We start from the raw sequence: 21,835 nt of genomic DNA, 5'->3' as shown, positions 1-21,835 counted from the left end.
CGCCCGCGCCCAGCTACGGCTTAAACAGCCGGCTGTGGCCGAGCCCGTTGTCCGAGCGTCCCGAGCCGTGTCCGTCGTTGGCCCGGCCGTGGCCGAGCACTAGGCCGCTGCCCTTGCCCGTGGCCGAGTCGCCGGGCCGTGTGCCAAGTCGTGGTCGAGCCCCGTGCCCTCGCCCGCACCGAGTCGTCACTATTCACCCGGGCCATTTTGAGCTTGTGTGGATTTTTCCCGGGCCAAACTTAGGTAAGTGACTTCCTAAACCCTACTTAGTATAATGGGTATTTTTAGACTTGTTTAGGGTGTGATTAGTACCGGTTTAGGGGCTAAACGTGGATTGTGGGCAATATTTGTATGTGCGTAATTGTTAGATTAAATTGTGATGATTGCGAGGCTTAAATTGTGGTTGATTTATGTGGGTGTGATGATTGGATTGTTGTGGCGTTTATGGGTGAAATTGACGTGTGATTGGGCCGACTTGAGTGTTGAATTGGTGGACTAGTGTGATGAGTTTGTGATTGGAATTGGATTTGTACTACGTGTGAGAATGGCGAATTGTGATGTGGTGTATGTGCATACAAAATGTCCAGTGAGGGACGGAGCCCGGCTTGATCTGAGGGCTGACCTGAGGCGTGTTGACGCGGGTCGTGTGAAAGTGTGAAATGTCCAGTGAGGGACGGAGCCCGGCTTGATCTGAGGGCTGACCTGCGGCGTGTCGACGCGGGTCATGTGAAAGTGTGAAATGTCCAGTGAGGGACGGAGAATTGCTCGGCCACGCATGCGAATTAAGTGTGATTGAATTGATTGAATATACGTGTGAGAATGGCGAATTGTGATGTGGTGTATGTGCATGCGAAATGTCCAGTGAGGGACGGAGCCCGGATTGATCGAAGGGCTGACCTGAGGCGTGTTGACGCGGGTCGTGTGAAAGTGTGAAATGTCCAGTGAGGGACGGAGCCCGGCTTGATCTGAGGGCTGACCTGAGGCGTGATGACGCGGGTCGTGAGAAAGTGTGAAAGGTCTAGTGAGGGACGGAGCCCGGCTTGATTGGAGGGCTGACCGGTGGGGTGTTGACCCAGGTCATGGAAAGTTGCTCGGCCACGCATGCGAATTGAGTGTGATTGAATTGAGTGAATATACGTGTGTATTTGGCGCCCGAATGATGGCGATGTGTTCATAAGTTATTTTGATATTCATGTGATTTGACTAATGTACAGAGCTGGCATGGGAATCGTGGTGAGGTAAGTTTGTTGTGTGAAAAATTGATTGCGTTGGCTAGTGAATTACACGTTAGACTCGTCTGGGTACGCATTGGCCTAGGTGGGGTATAGGTTGTCTACTTATTGAGATTTATCTCATCCCCCGTTGTTAAATATTTTCAGGTTTGGAGTGACGAACGGTCGTCATGTGCGAGTCGGAGACCGGGAGTGGTGTTGGATATTGATGCTTTATCCCTTTTGTGGATGTCCCCTTTTTGTATAGTGAAATAGGCTACCCAACCACTGCCCCTTTTGATGAATGTGATTTAATGCTATGTTTATGAATGTTGTAAGCAATTATTTGATTTATGTAAGTGCTATCCTGTCGTCATTGTTTATTGTCTGGGTTGTTTCTATTTCGCTTCCGCTTGCCTTTGTCATTGGGTGTTTCGTTTGGGTCGGCGACGCGTCCTGGGACGTCGCAATCAATACGACCGTGGAAGGGGTGTCGCGAGCCCGTTGGGATTCGGGACGTGACATTTATTCATTATAGTTGTTGAGTATTGAAGTCCCCATATAACACAATTAAACATTAGTAATATTATTATGTTAATTCAATGTCATTTTATATCTCGTACATGTAACATTAAAAAATTGTTTTTTTCATAATTAAACTAGCCGTTTCTCTCTCTCTCTCTGGTAAGAAAAGAGGCAAAGCCCGAATATTACATTAATGCATGCCTAACAAAGCTTAAATTAGACCGATCTCCTATCAACGGGGGAATTAAACTTATTGGTGGCCTATATGATGTTGGAATGACATTTAAATTGCAGGATTGAATGATCCAATTTGCTAATCATTCTGCACACGAATTTTCTTTTTCGAAAGTGTGAAATTTTGACTTATTCAAAGTACTTTAACAATTTCCAAATTCAAAATATGAGGATGTTGCCAAAATGTCTAATCAACATAGAACACTTTGCCATAACTTTTAGACACTAAATATATTCTTTCTTTGAAATGTCATCCGAAAATAGATGTTGTTAGCACTGGTATAGCTCTAACATTCTTTTTGTAATGGATATGCTTAAAAACATTTCTTTGTTGGGGTAGCCAAACATGAACATAATAAATAAGACAACTATGAAGGAGTAGGGATGCATTGGTATTTTGGATTTTAAAATGCATAAAAATAAAAGGAGTAGTGGAAAATCACTATGCAACGGTCCAATCTCACTTGAGGCATCCTCTCTTTCTTTCAGATGGCAACCGAGCTCAAAGTTCTCGACCTCACGGGTTGTCTTTCTTTAAGAAGAACTCCGGACTTGTCCGCTTTCCTAAGCTTGGAGATTTTAATTCTTGAAGATTGTGAGAATCTAGAAGAAATTCATCCTTCTCTCGGGGATATCAAGACCCTTGTCTCCTTGAATGTCACGAGATGTAAGAGACTAGAAGAGCTACCGATAGGAGTAGGTAGAATGGAAGAATTGAAGGAGCTTCTCTTAGATGAAACTGCTATACAAGAAATTCCTATGTCGAGAGGTTGTTTGGTGGAGCTGGAGACTCTACATGCCCAAGGTTGTAGTCAACTTGCTCAGCTTCGAGAATACATGGGCTCCTTTTTGTCGTTAGGGATTAAAGAATTACCGGAATTCATTCCTTCACCAAAGGAGCTTGAGACTCTTGATGTCTCTTCATGTTCGATAGCCCGCATACCCAGCTCCATAGGCCATCTAGCATCTCTGTCTTTCCTTGACTTAAGTAATTGCCCAAAACTTGTTCAACTTCCATAATCCATAGGCTCTCTTGTGTCGTTAATTCATCTATGTTTATTTGCTTCGGTGATTGAAGGATTACCTGAAACCATAGGGAATCTGCAAAATTTGAGGATCTTGGACATTGCTCAAAGTTGCATAAGAGAATTGCCTAGTGCCATAGGAATGTTGGCGAAACTCCAATACTTGAATGCTAGCTTTTGCAAAAATCTGGAAAAACTACCTAGTAGTATAGGCGAATTGGTTTCATTAAACGAGCTTGATTTAGAACGTTCAAGCATTTCGTATCACGCCCCGAACCCTATGGCACGCGACAACCCTACCGAGGTCGATTCAGTGCGACGTCCCAGGACGCGTCGCCGACCCGAAACCCAAAACAGAGAACAATGCACAAGCGAAAGCAAACAAACACCCGTACAAATTAAAACCACATGACCAAGGATAGCAGTAATACCATAAATACAACTTGTACTAATAACGGGGATTTACAATGTCTATTACAACAGAATAAACATATAAAAGCTAAAACGGGTCAACAGTCACCAACATCAAAAGGGGGGTGCATGGCTCGGCGGTCAAGCACTATATCTAGCCAGGGCTCCTCCCAAAACGTATCGATACGCCTGCCATCCTCAAGGCTGGGGGTCTGAAAAATTGGTTTTCAACAACAGTGAGAATGAATCTCAGCGAGTAGGTTCCCTAAACCTAAGCTAGGCTAACATGCACCTCCTGACGAGCACTAATCAACACACCAATCAAACTATAATTGACTTAGGCCCCCGGGCTCAAATCCAATACTCACCTTGCCCTGCAAGTTAGGCACTTACAATTCAAGAATAAAACATAGGACCCAATCACAGCACATGCACACATCACTTGGTCACAACGCATGTCATGCTTATGCTCGTGCTCATACGCGTGCTCACGCCTCATTAATGCATTTTCGCACGCTTGCACTCCAGCACACTTGCAATTATTAATTCTCCTCCGACCCGCGTAAAACGCATCAGGTCCATCACTTCGAGATCGATCTCTAGCCCGCGTAAAACGCATCAGGCTTATGGCACAACACCCGCGTAAAACGCATCAGGCTTGGCCATCTTCCGGTAGTCCGGGCATCGTCCCGCATAACACGCCTCAGGACGGGTTCAATACCCCGCGTAAAACGCGTTAGGGTTTTATGTGATCACACATTCACATTCACCAATTATTATCTGAACCCCGCGTAAAACGCATCAGGGCATTTTAGGTGATCACATGCTCATGTCAATCGTGCACACTCATATATGCACATGCCGTGCCAATGCTTGAGATGCACACTCATGGTCATAACGTTCACACTTGGGCATTCAAGAAGTTCACAATGAGCATTCAATTGCACAACACCACTTGTTCAATTCACAACGTAATATGCTCAACTTACACCACACATATTCAATTTAATGAATCAATATGCCCAATCAGTCAATCAATTCAAATCAGCCATGGTACGTCATCGGCACACGGAAATCACGCAATTAAGCCATTAAACTTGCACAGGTCTAAGGTCCACCAAGCCTATCCTTTCTTCGCCACATAAGTACTCAACATGGCATAGCAAATTGATCACAATCAAGGACAATCCAACCAGTCCATAAGTTAATTCAACCATTCCCGGTAATCACGCAACTAAGCCCCCAAATTGATCGCGCCTTGTCCAATTCAATCCTGGTATGGACAGCCACCAAGCAAGGCATTCTAGGCCAATAAATATCCTCAAAAGACTCTATTTGGCTCCCCAAAACATCACCCAAACCAGCCACCTCGAGGACCACACTAGGCGCGCACTACAATCCACAATTGAAGCCGAACTTGCTCCAAACTTGGGCCGATTCAATCCAATATGTCCAGCCATCGCACAGCCCATTCTAAGCCTCTAAACCTCAATTAAAATTATCACACTAAGCCGCGAAATAGCCACAAAAACAGCCACCATGCGGTCTACAAATTCATCCGCCAAGTTCACAATTTCGCCCAAATTAAGGTGTTTATGCTTCGCCACATCACAGCACTCTATAGACCACTACAACTCGATTAAATCATCACTCTCGATCACTAATTGCGCCGCAAAATCAGTCCCTAACAGCCTCCACACGCTACCCCCTAAATTACCCTAATTAATCCCTAAAACTCATCTAGAAATGTAAATTAACCTAATTAGGGTTTAGGCTTGTACTCACTTGAATTCCTAGGCTCTAAATAGGGCTGAGCAAGTGACGAGGACGGCTGGACAGCGGCGGATCCGCGTCGGAACAGTAACGGCGAGCGGCGGCTCCGGCGAGGCCCTTGAGCGGCCGAGAAGGAAAGGGGGAGCGGGAGAGAGAGATACGGCGAGAGGGAGAGGGAGATGGAGGCTGAGGGGGTGCGGACCGGCGGCGGCTGGCCGGACGAGCCGGCGACGGGCGAGCTGGCCGGTGGGCAGCAACGACGGGGATGGCTGGGCTCGTCGGAACCGAAACAGGGGAGAGGCCGGGGAGGAGAGAGACAGGGGGAACTGGTCTCGCGGCAGCCGGAGGCGGCACGGCGGCTTCACGGGTGGCCAGGCGACGGAGGATAGGCCACCGGGCGGCTGGGCAGCGCCGGGTCGCGGCGGTCGCAGCAACGAGCTGCTGCTCGCGGGCCTCGCGGGCAGGCTGGCGACGGGCGGTCGCGGCGACAGACGACGGCGCGGCTCGGTCGGGGCGACGGCGGTGACGGCGACGGGGCTGGAGGCGAGCTTGATCGGCGGTCGGCGAGCAGGACAGAAACGAAGCAGAACCAGTCGGGGCCAAGGAGGAAGAAAGGAAGAAGAAGAAAGAAGAAAGAGAAAAAGAAAGAAAAAGAGGAAAAGAAGGAGAGAGAGAGGGAGTGGTTGCATGGGGAAGGAGGGGGAAACGTGCGCATGGCAGGGGGGAAAGGACAGACGCGGCAGAGGGAAGAGAGAGAGAGAGAGAGAGAGAGAGAGAGAGACTAGACGGGACAGGGGGCGCGAGCGGGAAAAAGGGGAGGAGAGAGAAAGAGAGAAAAAGTCAAAGGTAATTATTGCGATCCGCGGTCCACGGTTCAAACCCAAAACGATCTAACGGTCCATAATAATCCTAATTAATAATATAGGAAAAAGGGCCAAAAGAAAATAACTCAAAACACACTACGAGGGATGTCTACTAGTCCAAATCCGCACCCGGTTAAAAATTCACTTTTCACATGTTCCTGGCAATAGCGATCTATGGCCACAATAATATCGACACCGTCCAATTTATTTCGTCCTGAAACTCCCGAAAATCGGTTGCCAAGTTCGGGGTCTAAATAACGGCCAACTTCGATCGAATGCGATTCTAGCAAAATCTCTATTTTTAAAACAAGAACCCGAGAGTGATCAGTTCCCGAGTGAGATTCTATTATAAACGCACTGACGAATTACACGTTTTATAAATCCCAAAAATGGGCCAAAATTCGAAATGTCACATTTCGAGCTTGCCAGAAAGCATTTGTAAGCTCTCTTCTCTCCGTAAACTCGACGTTGGATATGGCCCTAATCTTCGAGAACTTCCAGATCTGCCCTTTAAAGTAACAATTCTAGGTATCACCTGCCAGAGTCCGCAATTGCCACATCTTTCCCAACTAACCCTTCTCAAGATACTTGGTATTTATCATTGCAATTGGATCGAATGTCGCCCAGAGCTTCCAGTTGGATTATCGACGCTTTGGATTCAAGATTGTGGAAAATTGACAAAGTTGACATTGTCAAACTCGAAGCACTTATCTAAACTAATTCTCTTACATTGCTGTGAGCTAACAGAAGTCGCCGGCCTGGAAGGTTTGAAATCTCTATGCATTGAAGTATATGAATGCCCTAAGCTATCTGGGATTTCATAACTGCATCGGAACTTCTTAAACTCGTTGCACATGTGAACTCAACATCATTGCAAATGCTGAAATTGATTGCAAACTGTGAGAACCTACTTGAAATTCGAGGCTTTGATGGTTAGAATCTTTGAGGATTTGAATATTTTCGGTTGCACATCCATCGAATAATCACTGGATCTATGAAGTTTAAAGAAGCTGAGGATATTCCAAGCTGCAAATTGTGAGAATCTTGTTGAAATTCTAGGCCTTGATGTCTTCGAATCATTGACAGGGTTGGATATCTTTGGGTGCACGTTCTTTTGCACAATCACTGGACCTTTTGATTTTGAAACGTCTTTGTGGGCTGTAAATTGCAAGAATCTAATTGCAGTTCATGGTCTTGACGGGTTGGAGTTGGTTAGTCTGGTGGTAATCTTTGGGTGCACGTCCATTCAACAATCACTCCAACTTTCAACTTTAACGAGTCTGAGGGAATTCTATGCTGCAAATTGCGAGAATCTGGTTGAAATTCAAGGCCTTGACCGGTTAGAATCCTTAGAAAATTTGAACATCTCCAGACACATGTCCGTTGCACAATCACCGAACCTTTCAAGTTCAAAACATCTGAGTCTATTTTGTGTTGCAAATTGCAAGAATCTGGTAAGCTGTTTCTATCTCTGGTTGAACACCCATTCAATCACTTGACCTTTCAAGTTTAAAGAGTGAAAGAATTAGATGTTGCAGACTGCGTTAATCTAGTTGAAGTTCGAGGCATGGACCAGTAAGCATCTCTAGAAAGGTTCAATATCTCTGAATGCAAATCCATTGAAAGATTGCATGCTGCCCATTGCCGGATCTAGCTGAAATCCATGGTCATTATAGGTTGGATTTATATGCAATATTGAATATCTCTAGGTGCACATCTATCAAAAGATTACCGGACTTTCCAGTTTAAAGAATTCGAGGGAATTTCATGCTGGAGACTGCAAGAATCTAGTTGAAGTTTGAGGCCGTATCTTTGGAAAGGTTACTATCTCTGGATGCATGTCCATTGAAAGATTACCAGACCTTTCAAGTTCAAAACATCTGAGGGAATTCAATGCTGCAAATTGCCGGAATCTAGCCGAAACACATGGCCTTGACAGGTTGGTTATTGGTAAGATTGGATATCTCTGGGTGCACATCTATCAAACGGATACCAGACCTTTATAGCTTAAAGAATTTGAGGGCATTTCATGCTGCAAACTGCAAGAGTCTGGTTGAAATTCATGGCCTTGACGGGCTGGAATTATTGGTAATATTAGCTATCTGTGGTTGCATGGCCCTAGGAATATTACCAGATCTATCGTGCTTAAAAACCCTGAGGCAGTTGAACATCAACCATTGTGAGAAGCTGCTTGACATTCAAAGGCTAGAGAATTTCTCATTCTGCAGATGTTTGTGTATCCAAGGATGCAAGTTGTCAGCAATATTTCCAGATGTGTTCATATTCTATGATTTAAGGAACTTCATAGTGATAGATTGTTGGGAACTTTCAGACATCCAACGGATCAAAGGATCAAGATACCTAGAAAGTATAAAAATTTCATGATGCTCATCAATTGAGACTTATCAGATTTGTCAGGGCATAAGAACTTGCCATATTTGTTCACACGAGAGTGCGACAAACTAGCCAAGCCTAAAGGGCTTGGAGACTTGGAGCTTCTACGAGCTTTAGACATTTCCAGATGCAGGTCGCCAAAAACAATACCCGAATTCTCAAGAGCTTCCTCAGACAGAATTATGAGCAGTTGTTACGTCAGGTTGCTCATGAGATCACATTCTGGTTACGTCATGTCCCCTGACAAGGCAAAATCTTAGTCTTGATAATGGCGGGAAACTGGCAGTTCTGGTAAATCATCTGTGAGTGATCCTTCTTTGTACAGTACCAAGTGAATCATATTTCTTAGTTGGAATGAAATCTTTGTTTCGATCACGGTAGGAATGTAACTGCAGGCCTTGTTGGAGAACTAGATCATAAAGTGCCTTTTGAAAATATAATTTGTCATTTGCAATTTGTCATCCACTATGATTCTTCATCCTTGACATGATACCAAGAACCAGACTTTTAGATTGATTATCTTTTTCCAAGTTCTGTATTCAAAGGTTGTTTTGCTTACTTGAAGGTCATCTATAACGTGTTTTTTTGTTTACACAGCAAGTTAAACTTGTATGTTCGGTTTGATTCTTCTAATGCCAGGCATACTGGTTTATACGCGATGTTGATACGGTGGAAATTACAAGATGTTGAAAGAACAAGCAGCTCTTTAAGTAAATCCCTTTGAATTGGTTTTTATTGTTCCGCTGTTTGTCAACTGCAATTCTCTCTTTTGTCAGTTGTCATACGACTGCTCAAAGTAATTTAATGATTAATGTGTGGACTATTAAGGAAGCTTCTGGAGGCAAATTACAAAAACACCTCGGCAAAGGAGAGAGATCATACTGCAGGATTTATGGCACTCAATCCCCAGAATTTGTCGGGTTCTTTCAAGCTAATTTCATAGGGTGTGAATTTGACATGCTGCAAGTCTGCAAGAGTGAGTTAGTAGTTTCACTGTCATTGTAAATTCTGGATGAACTGTTTATGTGTTGAGCTTGATCCTAACAAGATTCACACCGTTTATCCTGTTACCATGCATTTACTCTCCTCATTCGTCATTCAAATGATCGGATTTTTTCACCATGCCAATGAGGATTTTGTTCTAGTGATGCTCTGTTTTGACTTTCCAGTATGCAAGTTTTTGTCTACAGCTGCTTTCTAATTTTTTCAAAAATCTTGGTCTTCATGTTATAGGAACTGCAAATAGAGCCAAATTTCAGAATTTCGGAGAACTATATATCTGTTCCAAAAGAACTGATGAACTATTACAAGTTTGATCGATTTTATCTGTATGCATCATGCTGGAATTCTGAGGAGAAGCCTTTTAACGAGTTCATTCACTTTATGACTAGTAGCAACACCTCATAATCTATCGGTAGTCCACCTATATCTAGTAGAATAGTCATCGTCATGTATTATGAACTAACATAATAAGCTTATGGCAATGGACATGAACAGGACTAGCAATGTCACACACAGAGATGAAGCATCACTTCCAGGTGGTGGTAGAGATGCAGTGGTGCCCGTGGTTGGGGCTGGTAGTGATGAGGATCCCGCTGGACTGGAGGTTGGGCCGATGTAAGTCACCGACGGTGACTGCTAATTTTTTGCCCTGACAGCAATGGTCGCCCTTAGGAAAGGTGTGGACGAAGTAATACTCCTGGCATGGTCAAGGGAAAAGGTGGTCGGTCCGTTGGTAAGGTGATGAACGAAGAAGCAGCACCCTATAAGATTTCGCCAGAGCATCATTAACCACCATTGATAGTTTTGCTCTTACAGACATGAGATGTCTATGACCTCGGCCTGAATTATTAAATCCTTGTCTAACATGTTGACATGGACTTCTCTGAAGCAGGAGATAGGAAGTAGACAAGAACTGAGAATAGAAGGGCAAACTTTCCTGGTCGATAGGACTCCAAAAAATAACAAACAAAGCAAGAACTTGCAATGATCCCCAAGCTATAAAAGATCAAATAACAGGGACTTTTTAAAATTCTTTTACACTACTCTTGCATTAGAAATCATCAGTTAACAACTTAGCATATTGCCAACAGATGATGGATTCAGTCTAACCAGATGCCACGCATCTCGGACACCACCATAATTCAAAATCTGGGAAAAGCAGAACATGGAAATTTTCATTCCAGGACCAGGGTCATATGAGGACCAGGTAGATAAGCAACCGTTGATTTTATGGGTATCACTTGAGTCTTACAAGATCAACGGCTGTGATGCATTCGTTCCAGTGGATCCCAACTTGAGCAAGAACAAGAATTTGCCAACAAGACATCATTTCTTACTTTTTCCATATGGTAATTGTAATATCTCAAAAAAAATTGTTGATGTGTTTTGGTGTTGTTTCCTCTTTCTGACCGAAGTTGATGCTATCTGATCCACGTGAATTTCATCGTTATGACCACAGCTAGACCAAACAAATGTGGGCAGCTGCCAAATTGATATGTGACAAGTAGATCTGTCAAAATGAGTCATAGATTCATTTCTTAACCTATATATGATGAACTAAGTTGTTATATAAGCAAGTTATATTCAGTAAATGGGTCATAAACAGATTTAAACATAATATGGGTATTAAATGGGTCATGAACGGGTCATATATGGGTTTATTGATTACTTAATCTCAACTCACCTCTACGACTCTCCTCTTCATTTTCTCTCATCCTCACTCACTCACTTCACACTCTCTCCTTAGTTTCGGTGTGAGTTTTTCTAGATTGAGTTAAACATAGAAGTGCTTTAGCAATATGAGTCAGATTGAGCACGGGTTGGATATGGATCACTAGATTTGCATTGAATGGAAATGGATTAAAACGGGTTAAATAGACATTTTTTATCAGATTATTTTCTATCCGACTCACCCATTTGACGGGTCTACCAACAAGTGACACGTCTCTAGTGTGTTCTACAACTTAAGCCATTAGTTCATACTAAAATTATTGGGGATCTGCTTCCATCTTCAAAAACAGATGGGAACACAAGCCAATGAGACAGCGGCACACGGGCATTCCATTCAACATCTCAAAGATTAGTTTTAAGACCCATTACTCGGTCAGTTAGCTAACACTATGCCCCAAATCAGCTCCTGTTTTTGGTACTTGCGATATCATTGGCACTGTGAGTGTGATTGCCAACCTCACCTATGCTAAAATACTTTAAATTAGCATTTTAGCACAACCCTTCATTTTCTTGATGAAACGGAATATAAAGAGAAATCTTTTTGTGTCTCTGACTACTTCATAGGGTCGAGATCCTCATAAATAATAGTTAGAAGAAGTAACATTATTTCTCATCCTAAACATTAACGAAGTGTTTGTTGAGACTTTACGTCTCAAGAAGTGTGGGATCTCATTTTTACCTTTAGTTTGAAGGAGTTCTTTATAACCAAATAAATATTTGGTGACCTCTCGGCAAATCCACGTATCATAGGGCGTTCCTGAGGAAATTTTTGTTGGAAAACATCCCTATGATATTTTGATGATTACCAAACAATCTCTGAGTTATAACAGTTACAATGACGAATGCAGATAGTGAAATTGGTTATACATTATCAATGATCCAGCTTATTAGCAAAGATGAGAAACTAATAGTCTGAGTTTATGGACCAGTCATGATAGTGTTCTTGATAGTCTTTGGTACTAATAAGAATTGGAGAATCATTGATCTCAACATCTCGTGTCATTCAGTTGGTATCATTATTGAAGATAGTCAGCCAGGTCACTCACAATTTGCATCGGTGATAGTGTGCGTATGATAGTGATAGTGATGCAGTAGGTGTGATGATAGTGAGATACGCTCTGGAAAGATGACCATTGATAGTTCAGAATGTAGCCATTACAAGATTGGACTCCGTAGCAAAAAAATCGGGAAAACAATCTGAAAAGCAGCTGATAGTTAATAGTTCTGAATCTCTGACAGATGCAGCAGGCCTACTTAAGGAAACCTAAAACTCGCAGAGGAAGCGACTGCAGGAGCATAGTCGATTCCGTCATAGTTCTCCTCCAACGACCCTCAACGGCTAGTCGATCTCCAACGGACACCTTGAGAACTCCAGTACATAAGGAGCAGTGATATTGTGAAGAGGTTGGCCATATTTGTAACGCCCCGACCTCGGGGTCATTAACGTGACGTCCCGTTCATTATTTTTTTTCTTTAAACACAAGCGGAAGCATATCTCGGGACAATCACATTTTAAACAAACAGCGGGATTCAAACAAACAGCATCATGAGCAAACCTTGTATTTATAGGACACACAAACATATTTTACAAGCCAACTTAGCCGATTTTAGTCATTTACACAACAATAACAAGTGGCTTGGGTGTCCTAAGCTTACTACTTCGGATTCACAGCTCCTAACTTTCCCCGAACTCTAACATGGCTCAAACTTCCCCTGTCGCCGCCATCCGTTCGACCATCCTATGGACCTGAGAGGGAAAAACGGGGGATGAGTCGGGGAGACTCAGCAAATAAAAACACTAATGTCAAGCGAGGATATATCAATCGTCGTTAACATAAGTCGGCCCTTACCGCACCCGCATCGATGGCAGATCAATAGCAAAGTTCAAACAAGAGAACATCACGCATGGCCACATCGTGCACACTTTACAAATCAAGGCTCGGTTCTATCTCAAAACAACATCAAACATGAAACATGGTTAAATCGAGAAATGAACCAACTACGACCAACCAAACAATCGAGAAACGGTCCAAGCAAACCACGTCACAACGCATCTCAACATCCTTTCCCGGTATTAGGGAATTCACTTGCACATCAATTAAACAAGAACTAGAGAAAACGAGGCGTGTGAAGGACACGCGAGTCTCGGCGATTCTCGGACGATTCTTGGTGGTTCTCGGGCTTAAACACGAACACACGGCCTTGGATGTGGCTTCGTCACTCAATCAAACCACAAGAGAGACACGGGCTAGCCGGTTCGGGACTTGTTTGGGCGTGAGCTTCTCGATCAAAAGTGAGAAAACTAGAAACAAAAGGAGAGGAAGATGGTGGATGGTGTTGGCGTGAGATGATGATGTGAGAAGAGAGAGAAGGGGATGTCTTGCTTTTTAGGGAACTCTTAGAAAACCCTAGAATAAGCATTAATGGAGGGCTTCTAAGTCAAGTGTCATCATAGCATGCATTTAATGCCATTAAAAGCTATTAATGGACTAAAATGATGAAGAGTCTAACATTATCTTCGCCTCATTGTCTCTCTCTCTCTCTCTCTCCCTCTTTCTCTCTCGGCTCTCTCTCTTCTCTCTCTCTCCTTGGCCGAATGGCCTTTCTCACGGCTCCCTATTTATCATACTCCAAACTTGGTCATCACTCAAGGCCATTAAGGCATGCCATCATGATAGGGACTCCAAAGTCAAGATCATTTAATTAGGCTTCTTGAACAAACCTCATTCATTTCCAACTCGGGCTTCAAGTTTTGATTTTTCTAGAATCATCCAATTCCAAGCTTGCTTCTCTCTCTTGGTTTCCCCCTGGGCCAACCTCCAAAAAAGCATAAAATATCTCATTTGAAAGCTCAGAATGTGTACTTTAAATCACCAGAAGACACCAAGTCCAAATTCCAACGTTCTCATATAGAAAATGCTGATTCTTTAAAATCCGACAAAACCCGACAGCTTTGCACTGTTCACGAAATCGGACTTGAAAACATAGTAAATGGACTTCAAAAATTCTCAAATTTGAATATGTCATAAACAAGGCCTTAAAAAACATTTCTCGTAAGAAGACAAAATCGGAATCTCTCTGTAAACACCATTTTTAGTAGCTCAAATACAGACTAAAAACAGTTCACTGGAACAGAATTCGTGTTTCTCAAATTATGCTCTGTCCAGAATCCAAATCATCTCGGAAAATTCCCAAATTTATACACGTTATAAAAAAGGAAGTTTTCAACAAATTTCGTGAAGGAAACTTTTCCAAAATCGACCCAGAAAATCTTGTAGAAAATAAATACAGTGTAAACATCACCGAAATACCCATTCTGGGTAATTTTACACGGTCCGAAAATCAGGCCATCGTACCATTCATATCAACTCCAAAAATTCTGAAATTAAAGTATGTAAAACTTCATGATGCTTGGAACAACTTTCAAGAAGAAAGTATTTGGAAATTCGGACCACAAAAGTCTCCCCAAAAATAACAAAACTAGGGGGTACAAAGGGTCCGAAACTGGGTTTCCCAAAACAAGAGTAAAAATATTAGTTCCGATTGGAAAACCACCAAACTTAAACCATAACCAATTCCCAGGGACCGAAATTGAGGATATTACATTTTACCTGCGGCTTCCTAGGCTCAAAAATCGGGATGTGACAATATTGAATACTGCGATCATTATCACAAACATAAACTATAGTTGATCTTGCTTTGTATTGCTCTCTGTATTTAGTTTAGCACTAGAACAACTAATAGTCGAATGTACAAGTGTAAGAGCAGTGTGTATATCCTAATAGTGTGATCTATCAATTATAAGGAACAACACCAGCCGGTTGTAACTTGTTCTATTCATCATTAGTGGAATCTAGCCGCTATTAAGGTTGTTAGTCCGAGAGTGGACGTAGGCTTGGATATAAATGCCAAATCACCATAAATCGCAGTGTGATTGTCTTGATTCACTATGATCAGCTTATCATTATCACACACGTTGTTCTGTTTAAGATACTATCCTGAGTGTTGATTGTTTAGTATTCTGCAAAAGCTTTTATTATCATCACTCAAGTGTCGTAGATTATTGTTCAAACAACTAATCAAAAATTGGCTCATCCACAGGAAAATATGTTCAACTTTATATGATAGTTGGGTGTTGTCCCGTACCAAAGTGTTTCCTCCAGATCCATCTCCAGTCAGAAAGTTATTAGACACGGAAGCACAGAAAAAGTCAGCGATTTACTCATGAAGAGGAGATTCGTAAGAGGATAAGATATGCAGTCTCTTGCTCTTCACTCCAGCTCTAGCTATTCAAGCATTTGATTGCATGTCATCATGATCTTTTCTTGTGGCTGTCATCATGATCTTTTCTTGTCGCTGTCATAATCATTGAATGGTGCATTTTTGGCCTTGTTTTGCTCTAAGAGTTCTGCATATTAATTAGTGCATGGAATTATCTCAATGATTTAATTCGAATTTATCAGCATACAGTAATCTCAAAGCTGTATAGTTGCCTAATTACACAAATGGGAATGCTCATAATGTGATTCTGAGAGCAAGCCAAAGTTATGCCATCTCTAGGGACTCACACTTAATGGAGATTTTTTCTTGTCAAGTTCTTGCCGTCGCCATCCGTCGAAATACCAATCAATCAGCCTGCGAGATTATTTTTTATTACTGCGTTTAACTGGCTTCTACATCGTGAAATTATCTTTAAAATTCTATCGGCGCCTTGAGTACGAATTTTCGTTCCATTGATCCAGAATATATGTCGGAGATATAGGAAGATTTCTCTAACGATATAGTTTCCAAATGCTGAATATATGTTTGTTCTCTATGTCGATGGAAGAAATGATGGATATATCAAAACCATCACTGAATATACATCAAAAGCTTGATCATCTGTCCAGTTTATGTGTCTAATCGCTATCTTTGCTTAGCATATTTGTGGATGACATTGAGCTTGCTTATTCCAAGAGCGGAATTCCTCTACCATTGCACAATTTTTTTGACCGAGAGCTATGGCTTCATATGTTTTCCTAAAAAGATTAAGCTTCACCCTGCTTATGCAGGTTTTTGCCTTTTAGATTTGGCCCATTCTATCGCCGACCTTGCCAGCGCATCCATGGGGTCGGTGAACTTCTTCAGAAGAGGATCATCATGAGGCAGAAGACTCTGCATTTCGTCGGAAGCGAGGACTACGGTGTTTGCAGCCCTGATTAGGAGGACTTGGATCGCTATTCTTAAGAGGATTCGCGCCCCTTCGATGTCCTTCCTGTGCAATGCCTCGACTGCGGGAATGTAAATGTGGTCCATGGTTGCTTTGTCGGGCAGCATGACTTCGAAGCCCTTGAGCATAGGAATAGAGATGTATTCATGATCAGATAGGGAAAAGAAAATATGATTCAGAGAGTAGGTGATATATTCACCATCTGAACATCTTCAGCTTCAGAACTCAACATGAACCATAATCCAGATCAGTAGAATTCAATTGTAAGTGTTTGAGTCCTAGGACTAAGACAGGATATCAATGACTAACGAGAAAATTAGCTGTGCCTATGAGGAAGCTATAAGCCTAGATATGACCGTTCACCATAGTTGTATCTCGAAAGAGATGATGCAGAAAAAGATCGAGTACAGCTTTTTATGTCTAGAACCATTTGCATTCTATGACAGTCATTTACGCTAAGACACTCCTCTTTGAATGCCACTCAAAAGAGAATTTTCTCCTTGAGCCATTTTCCAACACATTCAGTACCAGAGGTGAGTAAAGAGTGTGTTTATACCTGCCTCTGGAGCTGCTCCTGATAAAAGCCACTCGTCAAAACAGCGTCCATCCCAAGCAGCCCGATTCGTGCATCACTTCCAGCTTCAAGCGGCTTCAACTTGGCCCTCTTGAGCTCCCTCGCGACGCATTCGCCCATGTGAAGGAATGGCAAGGCACACCCTCTGGATACCTCCTCGTGCCACACATGACACAAGTGACACGGCATGACTACACACCCTGCTCCTGCATCCTCGAGAAATGCTCTCTTTCTCCGCAAGTTTTCGATGATTGCATCTTCATTTAACTCCAATCGAACATTTCTTCTGCGTGACGAGCGGAATGGGCTACAGAGGGAAAGGTCTTTGTTTAAAGCCGGGTCGCTGCAGACCACAAAAGGGACGCTTTCTTCACCGCCCTTGGAGCTCCATAAGACAAGCTTCTCCAAGAAAACTAACGTAGATAGCACATATGGTCCTCCAATTATGCCGACAGTATTTCCATGGCCAAGCAGAGGATTTGGGAGAGGGTGACTTCGTGGAGCTGAACTAGACCCTGAAAAATTTCTTGCTTCGGGTGGATTTCCACCGGCATCTGATGGTGCCAGATCCGGTGACAATTTTTGACCTTCAGACTGATTAGGCCTCGTTCTGCACCAAGTCCTAACCTTGTTCACATCGTCCTTACAGATTGGCCAACTATTTGCGCTATGGAAGGACATTCCTAGGCTTCCTTTCAGCATCTCCAATGACCACATAAAGTCGATCAACTTCTTGGTCAGTGGCTCTCCATTCAGAATCCAAATTACCAACCTGAATAAGCTAAAATCTCTCTGAGCTCCAAACTATCCATCTAGAAAGCTTTGTCATCGAACGCTTGTGGGGTTGAAAGAACTTTTGCAATGCTCAAAAAGATCTCCAAAATCCCAATGCGTGGTACCTGCTCCAAAGGCAATATAGCTAGCGCTCTCTGCTCCGCTTTAACGGTTTCATTCACTTAACATAAGAATGACTAGATGCAAAGAACTCTGACAAATCCAGAATGAAAAATCTGTTATTGAGCAATTATGTTGGAGAAAGGCGGCGAAGAATCAATATATTTGCTGTCCAAGGTGTATGTCTGATCTTTGAAATGTTCAGGTGACGTGAACATTGGCGGGACCGGCAGCAATCTCTAAGATTTCGCCAGAGCATCGTTAATGACCGTTGATAGTTTTGATCATACATGAAGACAAATAATGTCTATGATTTTGGCCTGAATCGTCATGTCCTTGTCTAACATGTTGGTAGGGACTTCTCTAAAGCTGAAGATAGGAAGTAGACAAGAACTGAGAATAGAAGGATGAGATTTTGAGGTCTATAAGCCCCCAAAATATCAGAAACAAAGCAAGAACTTGGCTATGGTCCACAAGCTACAAAAGAACAAACAACAGGACTGTTTTAGCTCTTTTACACTACACTTGTATTAGAAATCACCAGTTACCTACTCAGCGTGTTGCCAAGAAATGGTGGATTTTATCTAATCAGTTGCCACGCACCTCGGACACCACCAGGGTTCAAAATCTGGGAAGAAAAAAACACGGAGATTTTCTTACCAAGAGACGAGGTCGATAATAAACCGTTGATTTTATGATCGCGCGTGAGCTTCATAAAATCAACGGCTGTGATTCATTTGTTCGGTTGGACCCAATCTGAGCAAGAATTTGCCAATGACACCTCATTTCTTGCTTTTTCATATGGTGACTGTACTATCTCGAAACAACTGTTGCTGTGTTCTGGTGTTTTTCCTCTCCCTGACTGACGTTGATGCTGCCTGATCCAAGTGAATTCATCGCTATTACCACAAATAGACCAGACAAACGCGGGCAGCCGGCAAATCAATACGCGAAAAGTGGTGGGTCTCTACTCTGTTCTACAATCCATGCCATTGGTTCGTACTAAAATTATTGGGGATCTGCTTCCATCTTCAAAGACAGATAGGAACGCAAGCCAATGAGACAGAGGCCCACAGGTATTCCATTCAACATCTCAAGATTAACTTCGAGACAAAATTGTTTGGTCACTAGGCTCCAAATCAGCTTCTTTGTTTCCACCTGTGATATAATTGGCACTATGGGTGTAGTGGTCCACCCCACCGATGCTAACATGCTTGAAGTTGACATTCAGGGCAACCCTTCATTTTCTTGATTAAAGGGGATAATGAAAATCTTTATTCACCTCCGACTCCTTCATAAGTTCAAGATCCTCATAAACAAAAGTTTTGGCATTTTCTTCTCCTCCTAAACAAAGGGTCTATTGAGGTTTACATTTCGAGAAGTGTGAGGTACCATGTTTGCATTTAGCTTTGAAGCCTTGAGGGCGTCCTTTATTAATTACTAAAAAAGGATTCAGTGAATGAGTGACTTCCCGACAAATCCACTAATTATACGGCGAGGGTGGTCGGTCGTTTTTGTGACCACATCCTCTACTACTTTTACTCACTAAATTGACACCACCAAGTACTGAAAATCTCACGTGTGTGAATCATGTTTCCTGATTTACATGTCATCACAACTGTCTGAATTTTTAGGATCTATAAGGTCAATAATTGTACCGACGCGGTCCATCTTGGACGGGTCTTTGGGAATATTTGCCCGGACCACAATCTCGAATTCCACAATCTCGAATTCCACAATGAAAGAAAACAGTACCTTGTCGCTTCTACAGCCTCCCAATGGAACTTTTTTCCATTTGTAATTTGATGTTTGGAGGAGTCGCTCAGTTGTTCCAATAGAAGCCGGCAGCCAAGTTACTTCGCTGCTCACGATGCGCCACATTAAGCAACAAAGAAGGCATCTAAGGGTGCGCGTTTAGTAATATTTCTGTTCTCGAAAACAAATTTTTTTTTCAGAAATAATATTTTTTTAGTTGTATTCGTGGACAAATTTCTGAGCAGAAGAACGCATTTGGTAACTGCACAAAATGTATATTCTCATAATAGAAAAAAACATAAAAACATTTGGTACGGCCCTAAAAAAAATTTTGCGACGTGATTTTTTTTAGTTTTAAATAAATTTTTTTCTGAGATTAATCTAATTTTTTGAATTTTTTCCTTGTTTTTTTCCTCCCTTCTTTTTCCTCGTCTAGCCTATCGCCGGGCCTCAACGATGGCCGGTCAAAGCCAACCTCATGGTAGTTGGGCGAGGTCGAGCCTCGCCGATGGCTAGGCAAGGCTGAGGCCCATGACCGGCTAGAAGAGGAAGAAGAAGGAAGGAAAAAAAGAAACGAAAAAATGACTTGTTTTAGAAATTATTCCTGAGAATAAAGAAGTAGGTGTTATTTACTTCTTATTTATGTTCCAAATATATTCCCTGGCCACTTTTCTACTTTGGGGAATAGAAGAATTAGTTGACGTTACCAAATGAATTTCTATTCTTTTTCTATTCCGAGGAATAAAAGAACAGAAAAATAGAAAAACAAGATGGTTACAAAACAGGCCCTAAATCAGAATTTTTTGGCCTAGACAACATAGAAATTGACTTGACCAGCATGGCAATGAGTGATACCAGTGACGATTTCTAATATGAATTAATACACTCGTGGAGGTAACTATCGAAAAACTCCGAAATGATACGGACTACTGCTTACTCGAAATACATCTCTCTTCATCATATTCAACATCAATGCATAAAATTTGTAATGATAGGACGTAACAGGGATTATTGACCCTGTTAGACACACGCGAACCGTCTTTCATCTAGTTGTTTGCTTGAGAAAAAACCGCATACGATCTTATAATTTACATAATGCAAAATCGATCGAAAATCTCGTTGAGGCCGCTCCCCGCCACGGAAGAATCTTGTGGAGGAGCTCCCTTAGGTTTTCGGGATATTGGATTCTCACTCTCGACTCCGTCTCTTTACAAACTCGATGTCGCAATCCATTGACGCCGGTTACTCCTCGAGTTAAACGCTACGGTTTTCTAACGAGAAGCAGTGTAGTCTCACGGATTCGGAAAAACGTAGTCTTGTAGTAAAAAGGGGAAAAAAAAAATTGATAAATTGTGGAAATAATCCCTGCAGCCCAAATTCATCGGCTCTTTTGGGACTTGCCCACGCGGGACTCTTCGATGGGCCTTCAATTGGGCTGACCGGCCCAAATCCAGTTGGATCAAGCCCAAACCAGAAATTTCCCCGAACCTCATTTCTTCCGGGAAAAGTGTCAAAAAGGTCCTAAACCTTTGGCATTTATGCCAATTTAGTCCTAAACTTTTTTTGGTGATAATTCAGTCCTAAACATTTTGCATTAGTGCCAATTTAGTCATAAACCTTTTTTTTGGTGCCAATTCAGTCATAAATCTTTCGCATTTGTGCCAATTCAGTTCTTCCGGTCAATTTTAGCCGGATTTTGCTAACTTTGCACCAAAAAAAGGTTTATGATTTAATTGGCACAAATGCAAAAGGTTTAAGACTTTTTTGACACTTTTCCCCATTTCTTCTAGGGGTGAGTGGTTTTCGGTCCGGTCCGGTCCAACCCAAGAACCGGGAACCAAACCGGTTCCCAGTTTCTAGGATCGAGGACTGGACCGGCTAGTCTTGGGACCGTGAACCGGATCGAACCGATGGTCCGGTTCCAATGGGACCAATCACTTATTGGTAAAGACAAGAGGGAATTTAATCCCCCATTATAAAAAGTGAATGTGCTCAAGGAAGCAAAAGAAGCAATGGTGCTCAGCAAGAATCAACAATAAGCAGTTAGAAAGATATCTACAAGAACTTGCCTAAAGAACAAGACAAGTGACAAGTAAATTTCTAATATCCCCTTCTTGGGTATTCAAGCGGTTTTCAGATCATTCACTACAGAAGTCTTTGCGGCACAAGTCTCCCAATGCTGCGTCAGAAATAAACAGGCTTGACGTCGTTAGGCCCGAAACTAGCTCCACAGG

General features: G+C 42.4%; 2 protein-coding genes and 1 pseudogene across 2 annotated transcripts; 2 read left to right on the top strand and 1 right to left on the bottom strand.

Moving 5' to 3' along the window:
* Positions 1-8,657, top strand: part of LOC115667661 (disease resistance protein RPV1-like) — a 38,736-nt pseudogene extending 30,079 nt beyond the window's left edge.
* Positions 8,658-8,677: 20 nt separating this feature from the next.
* LOC115691533 (uncharacterized) lies at positions 8,678-10,889 on the top strand. Its single transcript, XM_030618185.2, has 4 exons — positions 8,678-8,738; positions 9,076-9,146; positions 9,269-9,412; positions 9,934-10,889. The coding sequence occupies exons 2-4, from the start codon at positions 9,095-9,097 to the stop codon at positions 10,089-10,091; spliced, it is 354 nt and encodes a 117-aa protein (XP_030474045.2). The 5' UTR covers positions 8,678-8,738; positions 9,076-9,094; the 3' UTR covers positions 10,092-10,889.
* A 5,064-nt stretch (positions 10,890-15,953) lies between these two features.
* Positions 15,954-18,062, bottom strand: LOC115691531 (uncharacterized). Its single transcript, XM_030618183.2, has 2 exons — positions 16,935-18,062; positions 15,954-16,497 (listed from the first exon to the last, which is right to left on the bottom strand). Exons 1-2 carry the CDS (start codon positions 17,667-17,669, stop codon positions 16,213-16,215), a joined length of 1,020 nt encoding a protein of 339 aa, XP_030474043.1. The 5' UTR covers positions 17,670-18,062; the 3' UTR covers positions 15,954-16,212.
* Positions 18,063-21,835: the final 3,773 nt, after the last annotated feature.

Source organism: Syzygium oleosum, unplaced genomic scaffold (genome assembly GCF_021117445.2).
Source record: "Syzygium oleosum isolate NSW1041296 unplaced genomic scaffold, Sole_v2.1 Sole_v2.41, whole genome shotgun sequence".
Lineage (NCBI taxonomy): Eukaryota > Viridiplantae > Streptophyta > Magnoliopsida > Myrtales > Myrtaceae > Syzygium > Syzygium oleosum.
The sequence above is the reverse complement of the archived record's forward strand: the minus strand, read 5'-3'. Positions and strand labels throughout refer to the sequence as shown.